Here is a 22,083-nt window from a genome sequence, read left to right as displayed (position 1 = left end):
GAGAGAGAGAGAAACACGCATAGCGATTCTAGCATTCGTGTCGAAGCTAATTGGTTTAGCTGGGAACTTTAATGATCGAGACGTCCTTGTTCTCGCATTGGACGTTTCAAATCAGCCAACAGTGTTTGCTCGATACGACAGGAAGAAAATTGTAACAAGGATGCTGCTGGCTTGTCCTTGGTTCTTCTCATTCTCCTAGTAATCTTGTAATCTTTCTCTGTTTTCTTTTTCTTTTCTTTTCTTTTCTTTCCTTTTTTTTTTTTTTTTTTTTTTTTGTTACCACTCGTCATTGATACGATAACTTTGATCGAAGATCTGGAATCGTGCGAGAGAAACGACCTAACCTGATTTCCATTGGTAAGATTGAATCAATCGTTGCCAGGTGGTCTCTTTAAGTCTTTGCAATCCGATCGAAAGTATTGATTATCTTTGGTTGATCTACGTCGATCGATTTCGTTCACGAATCGTCTAACTTGTGTCTTACATCTTTCGGCTTTCTTTTTTCGATGAAACGGAATGGGAAAAGGAAAAAAAAAGAAACAACGGGAGCATCGAACGATGAAGCAATCGATTAAGGTGACAAGGCGTTCAAATCGTACATAGAATGAAGAACAAGGAGGATGAATAGATGCCTAGAAAGAGAGAGAGAGAGAGAGAGAGAGAAAATAGCAGATTCTGCCGCTCTCGATACATCGTCATAATTTCTCGCTCTCGTGCGACCCGGAAGTTAGACGCGTCACGACGAGGAGAGAAAGTCGTTCGCTCATCTGGCTTCGCGTATTACCAACAGCTGCAATGTTCTTCGAGCAAAATTGCGACGATCTCTGGTAAATGATGTCTTTGAATGAGTTTAGACGACGATGCTATCGAAAGAGTATTTATAATGTTACCTCAAAAAAAAAAAAAAAAACAAAAAAAAAAGAGAGAGAGAGAGAGAAAACGAATGATCAACGGGAATGTTTCGACAGATTCGATGTTCCTTCAAATAAGAATAAGATCGAGGATAGGAGGTGTGAAAGGGAAAGAAAAAAAAGGGAGATCAGAAAGAGAAAAAGTAAAAGAAAGTAAATAAGATTGTAATTTACGAGCAATCAAGAAAGGAACAAAATATTATGGACGAATGGGGAAACCATCGAGTGGGCGATTAAAAAGTTCCCTAAGTCATTAATGTTACTTTAACAACGATTAATGATCGTAATAATCTATTTATTTGAATAACATGCAATTACTCGATCAAGAGGATAACGCATTTTATACTTGTTAGCAAAAAGCGACGTTTAATTAGCGAATCGTCTAAGAAGAAATTGTCTGTACGTCTTGTTAAAAAAGAAAAAAAAGAAAAGAAAAAAAAAAAAGAAAGAAAGAAAAAAAAATAAGAAGAAGAAGAAGAAGAAGAAGAAGAAGAAGAAGTAAGAGGAAAAAGAAGAAGAAGATGAAGAAGATAACGAGTTCTCTCGACGTCGAATTAACACGTTCCTGACGTTCGTCTAATCGTGAAGAAGAGAGATATATCGATGAGTAAACGAGTAGTATGAATCTTAGATCATCCGAACGCATAGTTTTCTCCCTCTGTCTACCTCTCACCCTTCCAACCTTCTTCCACCTTCCCCGACTGTAATCGACTTGTTGTTGATCTTGTTTTACGGCGTAATTCGACGTTTAGTTTGATCGGTAGTGATAATTTGACGTTGAGTCATGTAACAGTCAACGTTGATAATCTAAGCTTAAATTACAGGATCGCGTAAGAGAAGGCAATTCTCCACGACATTAGAATGATTAGTATCGCTGAATTAAATTAACGACCGTATCATCGTTCATTTTTTCATGCCCATCCCTTACATCCCCCCCCCCACCCCCCCCCCACCCTACGTGCTCAGTTTATTCCTGTAAAAAGGACCTTGAGAACCGAGGAGCTTGACCTTGAAGATTGCCAGAACGAATGGCCAAAAATCATCGGAGCTGTTCCGCGAGATGCATCGTCTTTCTCTCTCTCTCTCTCTCTCTTTCTCTCTCTCTCTCTCTCTCTCTCTCTCTCTCTCTCTCTTTATTCTTTAGTTATTCGAGCGCATGAAAACGAGTTTTGCATCGAATCGCACCGCCGGATAATTATATAGTTTCGATCGTGAAAGTGGCATCGAACTCGAATCGCCGACAACAAGAGAGAGAGAGAGAGAGAGAGAGAGAGAGAGAGAGAGAACCTGTGTATATCCACCACGGGATATCAACTACATTGCCAAGGCCAATCCTTTAGCCAGCGAGACACAAACCAGAGAACACGTAGCTCGTTTGAATCAATGAATAACCTGCTGGTCCACTGGATACATCGGTCACGCTTCGAGATTTTAGTATCGACGTTTCGGAAAAATTATTCGACGTTAGCGAATTTAAAATCTATTTCATACGTGTCCCAATCTTTTTCTTTTCTCTTCCATTTTTATTTATCTTCTTTTTCTTTATTTCTGCTTTTTCTTTACTTTTTTTTTGTTTCTTTTTTTTTTTTTTTTTTTTTTTTTTTTTTTTTTGTTCCTTTTTACTTTTTTCATTTATAGACGAAAGTCGAAATGACTAGAGAGAGCCTCCCCTACTATTATCTGCTGTTAAATCTTACAGGATGTTTGCCGGCCGATGGTCATTGTGATTTTAGTCGAGTTCGTCGGTGAAACGGATTTAGAAAGCGGATGCGAGAGTGCCAACTATACAAAGAGCACCACGAATTAGAATCGTCGAGGCGAATCGTCGGTTCGAAAATAAATTTTCTCTCGTCCTGTCGATTTTCGTTTCTTTTTTTTTTTCTTTTTTTTTCTTTTTTACTTGCTTCTCTCCAACGATCTCCGTGGACACGCGAACAACGTGTGTACGCGATCCCTAATATCCCCTCCTTCCTCCTCCCTCCTAGCTTCGTAGATTTTTAATATCGATCGTTCCAACTCGTTGCTCGGGCCAGAGGTTCTTCCGCCCTTGCATCGATTTACATGTAAGCTACGTATATGTAACTGCACTTGCTTTTTACTGCAAGACAGATACAAGATCCGTGAATTTTGTAATATTTTTATCGGAATTTAACGAAGGCAACATTTAATTAATTAGTTTATCTCATTCTCCCTCCTTCCTTCTCTCTCTCTCTCGCTCTCTCTCTCTCTCGCTCTCGCTCTCTCTCTCTCTCTCTTTCTCTCGGAGAAAGTAAAATCGAGGAGAGGATTGTATAAGCGTTATATGTGTATACCAAAACCAGTAACTTCGTCGCGTTTGAGTAATTTTTCTTTGATAAATCATTGATTATTATCGTGCAACATTTTAAGAAATACAGTAGAACATTTTATCGTGCAACATTTTAAGAAATACATCAGAACGTTTTATCGTGCATCAGTTTGAAAGCAGGTGTTAAACGAAAATGTACCTATATATTTCCCTTTCTAAATCTAATTATTTCTAAATTCTCGTTTATCTTTTCCTTCTTTTTTCTTTTCTTTTTTGTTTTTGTTTTTTTTTTCTTTTCCTTTCTTTATCTTTTCTTTTTCTTTTTTTTTTTTTCGCTAAGATTGTCAGTGAGCTAAGCCAATAATTGCATGGGATCGGAAAGGAGAAAAGGAAGAAAAAGAGAGAGGAAAAAAAAGAAAAAAAAAGAAAAAAAGAATGATGGAACGTGAGTACCACGAGTGTTAAGACCATGCGATACGTATTGTACGGAGATTAGAACTATGCTCGTTCATGCCGATCAACAACGTTACTGCGTTGGATAATGCCCTCTGATTACTCTAGGAGCGAGTCTCATTATACAAATTGTCGTGGTCATAGACTTTATCCGTGTCATAGTATCATATCTATCCGCGTACTTATCGACACTTATTCGTTTAGAATGAGCAGTTATATCAAATTGGTAAAATCCGATAGATTACGTTTGATATTTCGTTCAAATAAGAAAATAATTCATAAGATACAATAAAAGTAGCCATCGGTATTAGAAAATTATTCGAAAGGTTTTTCATCTGTTTAAGATACAAATGGAATTACACGTTCGCATATATATATATATATATATTTTTTTGTCTTTTTTTTTCCTTTTTTTTTCTTTTTTTTTTTTTTTTCGTCGTAGGAGGAAATGAAAAAAAGAAGTAGTATACTCGACGATCAACCCAATTCTTCGACCGCAAAAGAAAGAGAGAGAGAGAGAGAGAGAGAAAGTTCCTGATTGGGATCCTCGATGGTAAAAGCAATAAATTAAACGAAAGTTTAAAGTCGTCACGATCCCTATGAACCGATCGAAGCTACCTCGTGTTTGCCTCGAGTTCTCTCCGTTATACGGCCGGAGGTGGTTCAAACCGTGTATCGTATTATCGCGAGCCGGATGCTTTCACTCTCATGAAATATTTTCGAGGGACGTTACTCTTCGTTCCTCTTACTTCGGAACCTTTGAGATTACTCGTCCCTAGTCGGTTGCAATCTTCCAACGAGGCAAGAAGTAAGGTGTGGCAAGCTTCCAACTCCCACGTTCTCGTATCGAGTTATTCCCATGATACAAGATACTTAGTGGCTAATTTTCGAACATCGATGCGCATTTTCTTATGATAATTGTACCTGATTATTAACAAAATATTCGAGAAAAGGTTGAGTCGATCGAATAACTTTTATTTTCGTCATTTTTCGTTCCTTCGAAATAATCGAGAAATATCATTGACTTTCTCCGTGAGTGGGTTTGAATCGATCGATCGATCGATTAAAAGAAATCCTCTCTCTTTCTCTTTTTCTCTCTCTCTCTCTCTCTCCATCTCCCCTTTCTCTCTCTCTCTCTCTCTCTCTCTCTCTCTCTCTCTCTCTCTTTCTTTATCGTTCCTCTTTCGATATTGTCGAATCACGCAAGAATTTAACTTGCGCAAATGATTTCGACATACAGCGGAAGGAAAAGATAATTTTTCGTACACAATTGCTCGAAACGTTAGATCGATGACTGTTACGAAGGATAAATCGATAAAGATAAACGGGGAATCTTTCGAAAGAAAACGAAGGATCTTTAAGATTTAAAAAGGGATCTTAAATCTTGAAGAGCAAGTAACGAGGAACGATACGTTCTTCAATTCTCGTTTGCACATATCTCGTTTGATTTCGATCGAAAAGAACAAAGGAAAGGAACAAATGGGAAAAGAAAAAAAAAAAAAAAAAAAAAAAAACAAGAAAAATATCAAGGCAAAAATTCGTGACGGAGACGAAACGAAATCGAGAAGATAATTGCGCTCTAAATTTCACAAATGGTTTAGGTGTTTATATGCGCGCGCATGCGTGTGTGTATGTGTGCACAAAAAGAAGGAAAGAGACAAGTAAAGATAGGAGTTTAAGATTTTATAATGATTTTAACGAATGTTACTTGCGCATATATCTATACGTTTGAATGGCTGCAATGAGATCGATGGATCGATCGATCGATCGATCGATAGGTTGATCGGTCGTTAAATATGGCTTATCGTCGCCATTATGTACATCCTGGATGATTGCGATCTCGTCGTTTAAACGTCGAAAGAGAACTGTTCGGGTGCATTGCAAGATTCCGTAAAATCAATCGTATCAACGGCTAACGAGATAGTTCGCGCTAGTTCGTAAACGTTACTTCCTTGAAATGCAATCGATATATATATATATATATATATATATATATATATATATATTTATATGTATGTCGTTGTTTATCTGGTCGTCGATATTACCGAGAGATTTGCCGGAAGACTCTCTCATTAAATGTTATTCCCGTGGAGATCGCGCATTCCCCGGAGAAAGACCTCCAACTTGACGTTTTAGAAAACGTTTCTTGGATTACGGAACGTATAGTTCTATACGTAGTAAAGTAAGTATACCACCTATATACTTACTTACGTATGTCAGTCGGGATTACGAGAGCATAACGACGATCTTGAATAGGTAACTAAATATCTCCCATTTGCATCATTAAGAGAAGATAAACTAAAGGAATTTAATTAATTACAAAATCCAATTACTTCCCTCGCGATAATATATAGATTTATAATGTAATAGAAATAGGAGATACGTAGATAATGTTGGATTTCTATGTTTCTATCTATTTGACCAAGATCAGAAAGAGAGAGAGAGAGAGAGAGAGAGAGAGAGAGAGGATAGATTAAAAAAAAAAAAAAAAAAAAAGGAAGAAAAAGAAAAGTAGAAAAGAAAGAAAAAGTCGAGAGTAGAAAACGATTGGAAAATTATTCGCGGACATACAAATTTTCTTGCGATTTCGTTATAGGTATACACGTAATTCAATGGTTATTTCTCGTTGAGCGACCAGAGGGCGAAAAAAGGAAAGGGAGGAGTCTAAAGGCCTCCACTTCGATTCGATGGTAATCGCTTCCTCGTCGTCGTTCCTTAAGACCGTGTTATAAGAATCCGGTCCGATACGCGATTTGATTATGTCGTTCGTACGTGTACATGTAGTATCTTTATACACACATTATTGCATATTACCATTTCAAACGAAGCTAGAGTTAGGAACGAGGGAAAAGGCACGATACACCTACTGATATCTACCTTTTCCCTTTGCCAGTCTTTCCTCTCTTTTCACCGTTATATGTTTTTTCTTTCTTTCTTTCTTTCTTTCTTTTTTTTATCTTCTTTTCTTTTCATTCTTTTTTTTTTTTCTTTCTTTTTTTTTTTTTTTCTCAATACCTCCTATGGTACCGTCCGTCGGAATAATTTCACACGAGAAAGTAAACGGATTTGTGGCTTACAAATTTCTTCGCTTTTTATCGCTCTCGGATATATGTTAATATCGCGAATAAGACACATTTGATGGTTGTCTAAGATCATACACACACACACACATATATATATATATATACATGTATAATTGTCAATGAATAATTTATATATGAATCATGGATGAAGTACGACGCGTTAAAACAACGTTTCACTTTTGTTGCATATTCTATCATCGAGAAATACTATTATATCTAACGTGCAATGGTTATCTTATTTTTTTTTTCTTTTTTTTTTCCCTTTTTTCTTTTTTTTTTTTTTTTTTTTTGATAACAGTGAATTCATCGTCGTGAGTTCTTTAATCTCGACATAAACTTAAGTATCATGCAATTAACGCCTTCTAAGGCGACGATGAAAATGTTCGTCACGCATTTCACGATATGTCCGTGGGTTGTAAGTCACGCTTTTAATTAATAGCTTACGTCATAAATTATTCGAGATTCTTCGTTCCCATAGCTCGGAGCATTGAAAAAGAGAACATAAGAATTGTTTGCCATCGCGATCTTAATAATCCTTAAGAGATGTTGCGATGAATTATTATGTTAATATCAAAGAAAGATTGACAATACCTTAATGATGGGACAATTAAATCTGAAGAACTTTATTAGACGATTAATGCAAGAACGAAGATGCAAGGCTTACGTAAATGCGTTCCAATGTATTTGAAATGAAATGTCAGTGTTGTGCATTGACCACGCAGGAAATTGTGATCTTCGATTATAATCGGGAAACGTCGTCTTCGGTTTCTTCGGAAATTACGGAAGTTCGTATTATCTTGGTTATCATCATTGATTATTATTTGTAAGAATAAAAAAAAAAAAAAAATAAAGAATAAAGGTATTCAGACAACAACGTCTTCTATACCGTCCATTTGGCGTAGATACGAAGAGTCATTGGGAAACAGGGTCACGTCCTCGTTGTATTAACATTTAATAACGAATGCCTCGCCATATAATGGTAGGGTAAGATGGAAATGTCGACGTACGACACGGCGAAGGCATCCGCATGCGTTTCTGCCGTTACGCGAGAGAAAATATTGCACATTGTTCGTCTAGGTACTCGCGGTATTAACGCGCGATTGTTCCCCTAATTGCACATCGTTACCTATTGCTATACGATTGTTAGAAAATAGAGAATGTTGGCGCGTAACGTTGATAAAGACATCTTGAAGAGTTAGCATCTCTTTATTAATCGTTCGGTAAAATACATTTTATTACGTGGTAAGATCTCCTTGAAATTTAGATCGCAGAGTCAGTTGGTTTAATGCGTAATACGCGATTATCATAGTGTAAGATCTTGGAAAAGATTTTGCAAGATATTCGTTGTAAGAACGTTCACCATGTAAATTTCGTACCTGGAGTAGGCAAAAGTAGTAGGTAGATACGAGTTACGAGTTTCAAATTCAAATCGCAACGTCAGCGCTCTTAATTCTTCCGATCGTGGCAAGGCATGATCAGACAGAAGCGTTCGTTCCAGTCGGTCGAAGTTTGTACGGGTCCATTTAAAATTGCCTTTCAATGTACGCAGAAAGTAACATATGATTGTACGTACAGTACCGATCACTACTTTTCACTGTGTCGCACGTAATTGGGAAATAGAATGGATTTGATGCGGTCAAGAGAACGGATTTAAGATATACGAATACGCATATATATATATAGAGAGAGAGAGAGAGAGAGAGAGGTATATAGGATTGTAAGAAAACTAGTTGAATTCAATTCGAATCCATTTGCAACATTTACAAGTAGTAATTAACTCGATCTCATTAATGGTACATTTTCTCCATTAATCATAGGACGAAGAGGAGGAGTGGGGGGGAATTCTTGCCAAACGGAACCATCGCAGGGCCAGTATTGCAATTGGAATACCGTTCTAATTGAATCTCAACCATAATAAGAGAGTCTACGAATACTTTCTCCCTCCCTTCCCACCTCCTCCTCCCGCCCTTTCTCCAAAAGACAGAAAGAAGGAACGACGTTTTTGGAGCGATTTTTATTTTCTTCGATCTCTTATGAGTATCAATATCTCATTCAAATAAATATATATTCCTTCGATATAAAGCATTAATAGCATTCGAATAATTCTTACTTTTTTCAAAAATTTAATTTTTTTTTTTTTTTTTTTTTTTTTTTTTTTTTTTTTTTTTTTTTTTTTTTTTTTTTTTTTTTTTTTAGAAAATAAGCGTCAAGTAGAATGTGATGGGGGTGGCGATGGCGTGAGCGGGGACGGGGAGGGAGATGGGATGTGTTTACAGGACGAACAAATTATCTTTATATTCGATGTCAATCGTATCGATCGTAAATCGACATACTGTTTTCGACTTTTTTGTTTTGTTTTGTTTTTTTTTTTTTGCATTATAACGACACTTTCATCACTTTACGTAAGAGAAAAGAAACTATTACAGTGAGTTATTAATTACATAGAACTATGCATGATACCACCTTCCATTCAAGTAAGAACGCCGCGACGCTACACCGACTTCGATGGGAGAAGGGTGGGGGGAGAAAAAAGTAGACTTCAGAATGTCGGAAGTGTTCACAGTGAACAACGCCGTACTCTAGCCGAGGACTTCGACGACGAATCGATCGTTTTAAAAGAGAAAGAAAAAGTGAGAGACAGAGAGAGAGACAGAGAGATAGAATGAGAGAGAGAGAGAGAGAGAGAGAGAGAGAGAGAGAGAGAGAGAGAGAGAGATACGAGAAGAAGGTGTTCAACATCGACAATGCGTTTGAAACGTGCCAAATAGGTAGAGATTCTTGGAAAAACAGGAAAACTCTGGAGTCTCCTTTTATGGTGTTACTACGTGCGACATCCTTGAGAGGTTTTATACGAACCTACACGTTTAAAAACTATTTTGCTTCGATGTATCAGCTCGGAGTCATCTCTTATTCTATTACAAAGGCATCGCATTTAACGTATTCCTTTTTCTCCTATTTTCCCTTTTTTCTTTTTTCTTTTTTTTTTTCTTTTTTTTTTTTTTTTTTTTTTTTTTTGTCTTTCTTTCTTCACTTTTCAGAGTCGAGCAATTTTTCTTCCTTTATGTTGTTCTCTAAGATAGCAGGTGTTTGCAATTTATGCATTTAATCTTTATCTGCCATTCACTTTTCGTCATCGACGTGTGTAATCGTCAATAATTGACTTTCTTTGAGAAAATGAAAAGAAAATTGCCGATAAAGAGATTTCTATTAATTAAAAAGGACAACGTCGACCTTCGCGAAAGTTAATTGAAAATGATTCGTGTATTTTTAAACGGAGCGGAGGGGGGGGGGTGGCGGAGAAGGCGAGAGAGAGAGAGAGAGAGAGAGAGAGGAGAAAAAAAAAAGGTAATTCGTACTTTCTCGTCGTGATTAATTCCTTGTCTCGTACAATGTCTCATTCTATAGACAGTTATTTTCTTTCTATTCTCGATTCGTGATCATTTTCTATTTCGCGACAAGTTATTAAATTGTAAATTGTACGTTTGCGTATATGTAATGAATGTGAAATAGGTATAAAGGAACGTACGTTACAAGGAAAAAATTATTGTTTTAGCAGACAGATAATTAAGTAAATTTTTATCATTTTAAGAAGGACGATGGACGTATAAAAAAAATATATCTTTATCGTAATAATTAATCGAACTTGAAATATTTAATTTGACGTGAAAGGAGACGTGAAGGAACGTTGAAATGATAAATAAGACCGGTTAATCGATTTGCATACGAGAATAGTCGTTAATTCGCCAAGTCGAAGTCACTTGAAATCTTTCAAATAACTACCTTTTCTTTCTTTTATTTTTTCTCTTTTCTTTTCTTTTTTTTTTTTCTTTTTCTTTTTCTCATTTTTCTAAAGAAAGAGAAAAAAAAAAAAAAATAAATAAATATATATATATATATATATATATATATATATATATCAAGAGATCTTCGAATGCACGATATATGAAAAGAAAAATTGATAATCCGACCTTCGATATATTCCCATTGATCGTAAATTTCAATCGTGTTGCGTTTAATGCGTTCAAGTTTTATCGATACAAAAATTAACACAAGTTGGTCTCTCTGTTTTCAGATGGTGCACCGGTTCCCGAGGACGCTATCGCACATGAGGTGAGAATAATGGTGAAAGTTATCTCGAGGTTCAAGGACATCGAGACGATGAACATTCTCGAAAATCTTCGTTAATCGATAGTGTGAAAGTACGAGAAAAAATAGGGGGAAAAAAAAAATAAATAAATAGATCCGACCGATTAGTATTTTTTTAAAGCTATAATTTGACCATAATTATCGAGCAAAACTGTGTTTAGTATATTTCTTAATACTTAGAACGTGAAATCCGATTTTTTTCTTTTTATTTCTTTTTTTCTTTTTTTTTTTCTTTTTTTTTTTTTTTTTTTTTTTTTTTTTTTAATGACTTAAACGAGAAACACATTATCGCGATCTATGTACGAACTTTACGTCAGAAATAATTTCTCGAAGAATTAATCTGGTCCAGAGACCGGATCCGTGGTCTTTAATCAGCGTTAAGATAAAAACAGAGAAAGAAAGATAGAAAGAGAGTGAATGAGAGAGAGAGAGAGAGAGAGAGAGAGAGTGTGTGTGTGTGTGTGTGTGTTTTTCAGATTTTATCAGTAATAACAGGTACTAACTTTACTAGTAGCGTCCCCCTTAGAAAATGCGTTTCATAGTATTATAACTTTATAGTAATTAATTGCACGTAATATAATGCATTTAACGAGGCGCGACATATTTTTGGCATTTACATTATACACACATATATGAGTATATATATTTATCTACATGCATGCAACTCGTTGTGCGAGATCAACGATCCGTATCTCAATCAACGACACGAGACGACTTTCAAAAGGGACTTGAGATTTTTACTCCTACTTTCATTTTTATATTCACTCCTTAGCGCATTATTTCACGAATGTATTCGACGAACTAGAACGATGAATCAAAGATGGATTAGATATACACACACACACATATATATAAATATATATATATAAATATATATATATATATATTTGTGGGAATCTTCTCTTCGTGATAGAAAGGACTTATGACGTATCTCTATCTTGCTCGTTCATACAACCGATCGTTTATTCGACGAGTTGATTGCCCTTAATTCACATATAATTCATACCGAGTCAGTATACCGCTGATGGTACAAAGGAGAGAGAGAAAGAAATAAAAAGAGAGAGAGAGAGAGAGAGAGAGATGAGACGAGTAATACATGCGCATTTGACGATGATGCTAATAGGGGAGCGCGTGCGCTCGCAAACGTTGAGGCTAATAATATTATCTTCGCTCGTAACGCGCATTTTGCGAGATCGCCGTGCGAGACTAATTTACGTCTCCGTAATCGCGTAATAATAACGTTTCCTTCTCCTTTTTTCCCTTTCGCGATCCGTCTTCCGTTCTCAAGCTGGGATCGTCTTCGTTCTCTCGTTCTCTCATTCGTAATATTCTAAGTGTGCACTTTGTTTTCTCTCCCTCTCTCTTTCTCTTTCTCTCTCGCACTCTCTCTCTCTCTCTCTCTCTCTCTCTCTCTCGCTCTCGCTCTCTCTATGTTTTCTATTTCTTTCTTTCTTTTTCAATTTCTCTTTTTCTATCTTCTGTTCATCTTTTCAAGTAGACTTTTGCAAGAGCCTAACTATCTACTACCTCTCGAATAATTGCCTATTATTCTGCATTAAAATCCTCGTTAAAAGAGTAATCGTCCTTATGTCTTTCTCTTTCTCTTTTACTCTTTCAATTTTTTTCCCTTGCTCTTTTTTTGACTTTTTACTTTTCTTCCTTTCTTTTCTTTTTATCCTTTTGATGATATTTGCCTTTATGAAAATCACGTGTAATATTTATTATACGTTATCGTGTCGTCTCGTTAAAATTCTACGCGAGATAATTATCTAAGGATAGAATAAGTATGGAAGGTTTAAGGGTATTCCAATTACAAATGTCAGAAATACTGTCGTTTCATTTGCTTTAGAATGGCGATGACTATGACGATAGATCTCTCTGTGTATCTTTTTTTTTTTTTCCTATTTCTTTTCGTTTCTCCTTTTTTTTTTTTTTTTTTTTTTTTTTTTCAAAATCGCAATTATATTAATGATTATAAACCAGCAGAAAGTTAAGAGCGAGTGATTTACGATTAGAAGTAGAAAAAAAAAAAAGGAACAAAACATTTCGGAATAATTTAACGAGTAACTCGTGGTTTTTATGTTCGAATGGATATTCGTGTTCGTAATGTACGAGACAACGGAAAACGATGGATTATTATAATGAGGGTTGTAAGATAAAAAGAAAATCGTAACGAGGCGATTCCACTTGGCGATCGTAAAATCGTTATCTTTTATTATTCATAATAAGCAAAATATTGCATTATATTATATTCTTACTTGGATAATAATTAATAAACATATGCGAGACGTCTTTCTTTGATAGGTATGATATTTTTAAACTAATATCATTATTATCCTTTCAATGTAGTATTTTAATATAATATAAAAAAATAAAAAAAATATATAAAAAAAAAAAATAAATAAAAATTAAAGAAAGAAAGAACGATTACACTTTTACAAATAGTTTTTCTTTAATATTTCAAAGAAGTAATATTGCCATTCAAAATATTGCCATTCAAAATATTGCTATTCAAAATATTGCCATTCTTAATTCACGTGCATACAGGTGAATGGTAGTATAAAATACGATTGTTTAGACTGCTTAGTCGATGGTAAAACTAAGTCACATAAATTCGTGGAATACATATAACCCGGTGTCTCCCTTCTGAGAATCCTTATATAAGCAGATTATCGATGTAAATAGTTTTTATTTACATTGAAACATCTCACTTGGAGACTTTAGTATATTCGTAAAGACTTTAACTGAGAAATGTGTTAAAGGAAATACGTATACGTACATACATACATACATATGTACGTATTTACAAATATATACAGATACATGCTTTATTATTTCTATATTTTTTTTCTAAGTGGACAAATAAATTTCATTATAATTTATCGGCTTGTTGTATATAGTTTAACGTAAAATAAACCGTTCGAATTATATTCCTTATCAATTTTTCTTATCGTTTAATCGAACTTCATTAGCATAAGTAATTAATATCTATTAATATAATTTAGAGAGGTAAGAAACTATCGTTAGAGAACGTAATGTAATTGACCTAAGATAGTTACATAGGTATGTAAGTAAGACTATATCGGTAACAATGCTAGGCGTGTCGTCGGTGTGTCGCAAGGCGACTCGCGTGAACGCACGCACGCACGCGCGCACACGTGCGAGAGAAAGAGAGAGAGAGAGAGAGAGAGAGAGAGAGAGAGAGAGAGAGAGAGCACGTCTCTTAGAGAAACGCGTGGTGGCCAGTTTAGACGTGGGTACCTCAACCGACGCATAAAGTCGCCGAGCCGACGAGATAACTAGTTTCGAAGGCGGTCGCTGCCACGAAGATTCCTTAAATGTCAAGGCAAAGACATCGTGGGGCAGCATCGTTCTTCAATGATCGGATGCTGAACTTTGCATCGTTGTTGCTTTTCACTGATCCTCGAGTTCGTAGAAAAGATACGCATTCTATAGATATAAACAGATTGTTGTCTATAATTTAATCGACATTTTTCTTTCCTTTTCTTTCGGTTCCTTTCTCTTTTTTTCTCTTTTTTTTTTTTTTAATATAGGAAAACTTATACTTATGTGTGAAATTCGTTCGAACATATTTTTTATTCCGATTATTAGATACTCGATATTCAATATTATCGATTAGAAATATCAATTTTAATGATATCATTTAGAGAAAAGTTAATAATCATTTTGGTTCGTATTATTAAAAATTAAATTTATTTATTGTTAGGATTTTGTGTTTATGGGTGGTTTTTACTTTTTTTTTTTTATCGTTTTAAGAAGCAACATGCAAGTATTTGTAAATGAAGCTTTCTAATTCGTTGAACTTTCTCTGACTTTTAAGGTAATTCTTATCGTTAGAAAGGCAATCTTCTCGTAGGATGGAATCAAGGTAACGAGGAAATAATACTTGTTTCTTTTACAGGATTCCATGGCGTCCGCTTCGGAAACCGGCGAGGATTATGCGGACGTAGATGATTCTGATATGTATATGGAGACCGATGGGACGGAGACGATGAGGGGTGACGATCATGTCGAAGAAAGTCAAACGGATAGAATAGAAATCGATAGAACGTCGATAGAAAATGATGATAAACTTAATGAAACGAGTACGGAGGAAGGGAATGGGAATGATCAGGAAACGAAAAATACCGTATTGTCGCCTCAAACTCAGCCAACCGAGATCATTGATAAAAGTTTAGAAACTGAAAGTCAAAACTTTTTCCCGTCTTTCGCTGAATTATTTAGCAATCAAAGATTACCATTTAACGAACAACAACAAAGATATAGGCCAAACAGATTCTTGAGTTATTTTCAACGGGATCGTGGTGTATATCAAACAGCTTCGACAACATCAAAAGAGGTTCAACATCCTCTTTTGGGTTCTGGAAATTTCGGAGTCATTCGTGGTGGAACTTATTATCCTGAAGATAGAGAGAACGAGGATTATAACGCCGAAGATAGTCTTTATAATCCTTATTATCACGGTACGACTGGCCGTGCTCGTGCCAATTATTATAGGAACCCTAAACCACAGCCGGTTCGTGGTGGAGATTTCTTTGCTAACTTCCGGGATTTCGCCGACATAACGGCACCACCGAAGTCAAGTTTCTCTCATCTTTCTGTGGTTTATGCGAATAAAAATGGCAGTACTACGGGACGTATCACGGAACCCAGAAACATCATCGAAACTCTTAGGATGTTGGAGGAAGAGGAACGTAATAATGGAATGGAAATAACAACGACCGAAGTACCAAGGAAGAAGTTGAGTAAAGGAAAAAGGAAATTGATCAAGATGAAACAATACGAGGAGGATAAGGCGAGAAGATCACGCGTATCCGTCGAGCCTCTTTTAGCTTTGAGTTGAGAATGAACTTTGTGTACTTAATTAGTGTCTAACGTTTTAACGAACGAGAAACTTTGGGATCGTTATGTCCTATGCGCAATGTAATCTGGCCCCCTCTCCTCCAACCTCTCGCGAGATCGGCAACCAAAGTCTTTACAAATCCTCTTTTGATTGTCGGAGGTAGCGAAAATGATCGTAAAAGTTGTTTCAGTAGCGTCGAAAGAGATAATTTTTTTTTTTTTCCAAACAATTGGTCATTCCTTGAAAAAGATTCAACGAGAAAAAACGCGTCGGAATTATACGTGAAAAAATTTCGTTATCGATAATAATATATATATATTATAGTATATTATAGATGTATAATATAGTATATTATAGATGATAGTAACAGCAATATAGTAATAGCAATAATAAGTCTCATTGACGAGTTAAATGAAATCGTAGGAAGTATCGTGCGTGCGTATTCAAGACTGTCATCCGAGATGTCATCCAATAAAAGAAAATGTAATGATTATTATCGACTGGATTCTCATGGGCACGCGCCAAATTGATCGTGCGAGAGCATGGCGCGTGCACTTTCGTTACGCTCGAGTAAGCCTATATACCGGAACGAATAAACGAGTACGGAGAAACGACGACGAGCTCGTTCGCGCGATAAAACGTGGGACCTACACGAGAGACTAAACACACAAGTCCGGATAGACGCACGCGACTTCACATAGTTCTCGTGACCGCCGTATCTATAAGTAAAACAAAAATCCTCGGCTATTTATTTGCATGCACACGCCATCATAATCTATCGCGGCCAGGCGCGAGAGAACTTCTTCTGGTCGGTCGAAAATCGGGAGTGAAAGAAAAAGATTTAAAAAAAAAAAAAAAAAAAAAAAAAAAACAAAAAAAAAGGAAGGATATATTTTGGTTGGAATGTGCAAGGGAGAAAAAAAAAGAAAAGAAAAGAAAAAAGGTATAACGATCGACGAGAACGAAAAAAAAAAAAAAACTTTGACGAAATTCTAATTTTTATCATATTTTCGCATTTCTTGTCTCCTACGATTAATATCTTCGCCTGCGTCATACGTCTTATTTGTAAGTTTTATCTCTTATCATTTAAGTATCGTACCTAATAGATTCTTTATTAATACATCTCGTTTCACTATGAGTCTAAAATAAGACGCGATAATTCTATTTTATTTTATTTTATTTTATTTTATTTTATTTTATTTTATATTAATTTAATTTAATTTAATTTAATTTAATTTAATTTAATTTAATTTAATTTAATTTAATTTAATTTAATTTTGTTTTATTTTAATTCACTTTTCATTACATTTTACTTTAATATTTAGAATAGTAATAGTTTATTCCAGCAAGTAATTCTCGCAATATTATTTTATTTTATATCCGAGTATTGGATGTTTATGTTAAAAGGAAAAAAGGAAAAGAGTTAATGAAAACGTACGAAAAGAAAAAAAAGAAAAAAAGAATAAAAAAAAAAAAAAAAAAGAAAAAAGAAGAAGAGAAAACGATTACGTACGCATTCGTAGAACCACTAAAGACTGCCTATTCTCTTACAATCTTCGTTGATCTACGAAACTAATGCTAATTATTACTATTATTATTATTACTATTATTATTATTATTATTATTATTATTATTATTATCATTATCATTATTATCATTATTATTATTATTATTATTATTATTATCATTATTATTATTATTATTATTATTATTATTATTATTATTATTATTATTATTATTATTATTAATATTTTTTCTCTTTGATAAAACTATCCCGGATCTTCCTACGTATAAACTTATTTCTTCTTCTTCTTCTTTTTTTTTTTTCTTTTTTCTTTTTTTCCTTCCTTTAAGTATGATTGATCGTGACGCGTCGGAAATCACGGAAAGCGATGATTTCTTCTTTTATATCGAGGACGAAATTTACGGCGATTAAAGATTATCCTCGATCCTTCGCCGTAAATCTCGTCGAAACCATTGTTATTTCATTTGTTGTTGACTATTGTAGCTTTATCTAGATAGGTTTAATAGATCGATAAGGAAAACAAATATAAAAATGTATTCGTGAAAATTCGTGTCTCTCGTCCTCCCAACTCTCTATTTTGATAGGACACAGATTGAACAAAAAAAAAAATATATATATATATAATAAAGAAAATATATGAATATAGAGATATATGAATAATGCATATATGAATAAAGAGAAGAATAGCGAAGTTCGTCTTTTTGCGAAAATTCATAAAAAAAAAAAAAAAAGAAAAAAAAATAAAGAAAAGAAAAATGAAAAGAAAATATCGCTCGAGCGAAAATACCATTTTTTTATTACGTTCAATGTACATGCTCATATGGGGTTACGTGATCGGAAAAAAAAAGGAACAGAAAAAAAAAGAAATAAAAATAGAAATAAAAAAGAAGATGAAAAAAAGGAAAAAAAAAGAAGATAATACAATCGACTCAAAAGAGCAAAATTTTTCATTACTCGAAGACTTTCACTGACGAATGCTCTTTTTTAACATCGTGATGAGTTTCCCGATGCCAGCATGTATATCGCAGTACGTCGCAGGTTTGTACATCCAAGCAGGCGTACTAAAAACGTTGTATTTTTTACATTTCGTTACACCTTTCACGTCCTTCATTTCCACCTTCGCGCCCATCTGTCTGACTATACGAATCGCTTCCGCGTATGGCCAGTCATCCGGCGAGCCTACAATTTTTTTTTTCTTTTTCTTTTTTTTTTCTTTTTTTCTTTCTTTTTTTTTTTTGTAGAGTTTATTGTTGTTTAACAGGATAAAATGAGAAAAGGCAAAAGAAAAGAAACGAAGGAAGGAAGGAAAAAAGGAAGAGAAGAGATAACGACATAAACGAGATAAGACAAGTACAATTAATTGTAATTTTACTTACAGTCCTTGCCTAGTGTAATTTTAACACCTTGTAAAACTCGTGCAACGAGTACGCCAGAAATGCATATAGCACCTATTGGCTTTTTTCCACAAGAGAAATCTTGAATGAGTTTCTCTAAGTCCGGTATCACCGTACAGTCGCAACCTTTGGTAGCAAAGTTGCTCCTGTTAAAGAATAATAATAATAATTAAAAAAAAAATAAATAAATAAATAAAATAAAATAAAATAAAATAAAATAAATAAGTAAAATAATTAAATAGATAAATAAATAAGACGATAATATGAATTAATAATGTTACAATGAATATTATTACTAACAAGGTTCTAACAACACCAAATCCTCCAGGAAGAATTAATCCACCGAAATTACATGCTTCGCATTCGCATAATGGTTGTATACAGCTACGTGCCAATCTGGCAGATTCAACTAATGCATTCCTTTGGCTACAACTATTATCGGGTTCTTTTGTATAATGATCGATCACCTCGCAAATGTCGACGTCTGGTGCGAAAAATGTCGGTGTCATTCCCTTTTCGGATATATGTAAGGTCGCCGACATACATTCGAATATTTCCGTGCCGTCGAGCGTACCGCAACCAGAAAGTATCTGGAATTAATAGGGAAAAAAAAAGAAAAAAAAAAAAAAAAAAAAAAAAAAAAAAAAAAAAGAAAAGATAAAAAGAATCGTCCGATTATCGCGGATCGAAGATCGAAGATCTAAAGACATTTATAAAGCAAAAAAATCGATATAGTTTTTTATTTATCATTAAAACATCATGACGTGGAAAGATTTTCAAACGTATGCAAAAGATCGAGAATAGTTTACTTCAGTTTTTTTTTCTTTTTTTTTTTTTTTTTTCTTTTCGTCTTTTCATCGTCTACTTTATTTTATTTGCTTTTCTTTTGCATTTTATTCTTATTCTTATTTTTATTTTTATTTTTATTTTTATTTCATATCACTTTATCTTTCTCTTTTTATATTTAATAACGTTCACGTAATATACAAATACGAGAGATACAGGCAAATAATTAATAGCCTCCCTCGTAATGACTTTCGCAAGTACGCGTCGCTAAGTTTTCTTATAAGTATCGCTATATAAAGGGAAACACGTTAAAATGGTTTCTGGCTCGGGGCATCGAGAAAACATTTGTGTTACATCACGATGCGAAAGTGCATATAACCGATATACTTTTTCGTTTGCATGCTAACCTAAGAGATAGAAAGATATTCTTTCATTTAACGTGACCATGTATTGCGAGATATTATCGAAAAGAAAAAAAGAAAAGAAAAAAAATTTTTTTTTTTCTTTTCTTTTTTTTTTATAATCGTTAATTTTTTATTATTAGCTCGTAATAATCCCCCGTTATATTTATGTTCGTCGACGAGTTAATTCCTGAACTCGAATGTTCCAGGTAATAAATTAATGAATAAAAACGTTTAATACTAATATACTCACTATAGCGATTTTAGGAGGCTCGCAAGATTTATCATTCTTTTTTTTTGTCAATCCTTTTATATTGAGATACGATGACGTATGAAGGTTAGATGAACCGAGATATATAAATTTGGAGACATCGTTACGAATAATTCTTAATAATTGTGAACGCAACATGATCTGTCTATTTAATAAAATTGATCTATTTCTCAATTTATATATACATAAAAAAAAAAAAAAAAAGAAAAGAAAAGAAAAGAAAAAAAAAGAAAAAAATAACTTGAAATCTGACTTTGACTTTTGATCACTGGATAATTTGGCAAAGAACATCGGGAGAGAACATTTGTCACGTTCCTTCTGTATAAACGATTTTCTTCTGATAATTTTGATTTTAGAAATGAAAGGGAAAAAGAAAAAAAAAAAGAAGAACGTAAATGAAAAAAGTTGAATCTATATAATATCTATCTATGGACATTTCTAATTGACCGACGGTGGTATATATCGATGGTAATTTGGTAATATATATAAAGAGTTCATAATTCGTACGATAGAGTGCAGGACCGTTCGGAATTGCGATCAGTGCCCCTTGGTGTTCATCTAGAGAACTACTTGGCTCTACGGGTATATTATATCGACGTGTCCGTATCATTCAAAGTTTCTCAAATCCCATAGAATTTTCTTTAACGATGATCTCAAGAATTAAATTTCGAAGATGTTAAAAAACGAAAGAATAAAAAGAAGATAATAAAAAGAAATACAAGGAAATGAACGAGAAACAAAAAAAAAAGAAGAGAGAGAGAGAGAGAGGAAAGAAAAAAAAAACAAGAAGAAGAAAACAGAAAAAAGAAGAAGAAGAAGACGAATCAAATGAGCCTAAGGGATTATACCCTTGTCCAAGTTTAACCGATGTGTATTGCTTCAAATAATAAACATCGACGAAATATGTTCGACTTAAGTTTATGACTCGTATAACCTTTATCGCACTTTAGGAGGTATTTTTGCTCAGACTATGAATATCAAACGCATAATCGTCGGCGAAGGTAAGATTTAACAAGGCGTACACGGGCTCGAGAGAAAAATAATAAATTTCACGGGTCCGAAGAAGAAAAAGAAGAAGAAAAAGAAGTTCGTAGTATTTACTGCTACAACGTCGTCGAATTTTTACGATCGTCCCTACAATATTTTCTTCGATCTCACGTTAGGTAAATTCATCTTGGGGAGCCAATCTCCCTTCTCAAGTTTAAGAAAGAAAGCGATCATATCGCGATAAGAAATAAGAGAGAGAGAGAGAGAGAGAGACACGTAAAGATTTCGTCCCTCTTATCATCAACGTCGACGTCGTCGTCGTCGTCGTCGTCGTCGTCGTCTTTACATGGTGCCACTCGACGCGTCATATAAACTCACTTTATTCTAATTATCAGTCGAAGACGAGCGCACCCTTGAGTGCCGTTTCGTCGCTTCGCTATCTCGACGATCCCTTTTCGACGAGGAGTAGAAGGCAACGAAGGTTTACGCATAATCTTATGTAAATCCTTCGTTACCCTTATGCCTGCACGTTCTTATGAGAAAGAGAAAGACGGAAGATAGAAAGAGAGAAAAGCAAACTAGATAGATAGATAGATGGATAGACAGGTAGATGGAAAGAGAAAGAAAGAGAGTAAGAGTGAGAGAGAGAGAGAGAGAGAGAGAGAGAGAGAGAAGGGGTTGCTTCTCGAGTTACACGACGAAAGGGACACACATAGTCGAAGCGAAGCTGGGCTACGGCTTGCGCTGCTAGGGCGTGAGACTTATATGAATGTTAAAATAAGTTTGAAATTGTCGCGGACAAGTTCATTCCCATGGGACATACCCCACGAGTAATTCGATGGCGTTGGCGGTTTCGGCCTTTCGCCGAGTTTGCGACCAGCTACCGAATTCGCCTCAACTTCCGCGTACGTAGAACCATCCTTCTCGAGTAGAACTCGCTTACCAACCTCACAATATCTTTTCCATGAACATCTT

The 22,083-nt window shown here is 34.7% G+C and overlaps 2 protein-coding genes across 4 annotated transcripts in view; one reads left to right on the top strand and one right to left on the bottom strand.

Moving 5' to 3' along the window:
• LOC124949979 overlaps window positions 1-17,937 on the top strand; it is an 86,364-nt gene extending 68,427 nt beyond the window's left edge. For 2 of the 3 annotated variants that reach the window (XM_047495965.1, XM_047495966.1), the window contains exons 2-3: window positions 10,807-10,844; window positions 14,803-17,937. In XM_047495965.1, the coding sequence (XP_047351921.1) occupies window positions 14,809-15,744 (936 nt within the window). In that variant the 5' untranslated portion in view covers window positions 10,807-10,844; window positions 14,803-14,808 and the 3' untranslated portion in view covers window positions 15,745-17,937. The remainder of the gene's footprint in view (window positions 1-10,806; window positions 10,845-14,802) is intronic. The other variant, XM_047495964.1, reaches the window with a different exon arrangement.
• Window positions 17,938-18,233: 296 nt separating this feature from the next.
• Window positions 18,234-19,172, bottom strand: LOC124949826 (glutamine amidotransferase-like class 1 domain-containing protein 3, mitochondrial). Its single transcript, XM_047495553.1, has 3 exons — window positions 18,964-19,172; window positions 18,646-18,809; window positions 18,234-18,448 (listed from the first exon to the last, which is right to left on the bottom strand). Exons 1-3 carry the CDS (start codon window positions 19,170-19,172, stop codon window positions 18,234-18,236), a joined length of 588 nt encoding a protein of 195 aa, XP_047351509.1.
• Between the last annotated feature and the right edge of the window lie 2,911 nt (window positions 19,173-22,083).

The sequence above is a fragment of the Vespa velutina genome, chromosome 6 (genome assembly GCF_912470025.1).
Source record: "Vespa velutina chromosome 6, iVesVel2.1, whole genome shotgun sequence".
Lineage (NCBI taxonomy): Eukaryota > Metazoa > Arthropoda > Insecta > Hymenoptera > Vespidae > Vespa > Vespa velutina.
The sequence above is the reverse complement of the archived record's forward strand: the minus strand, read 5'-3'. Positions and strand labels throughout refer to the sequence as shown.

Coding starts and splice junctions, on each gene's coding strand:
- LOC124949826 (XM_047495553.1), bottom strand. CDS start 19,172: ATGACACCGACATTTTTCGCACCAGACGTCGACATTTGCGAGGTGATC. Junction 18,810..18,963: donor TTTGGTGTTGTTAGAACCTT/GTTAGTAATAAT, acceptor ATTCTTTAACAG/GAGCAACTTTGCTACCAAAG. Junction 18,449..18,645: donor AATTACACTAGGCAAGGACT/GTAAGTAAAATT, acceptor AAAAAATTGTAG/GCTCGCCGGATGACTGGCCA.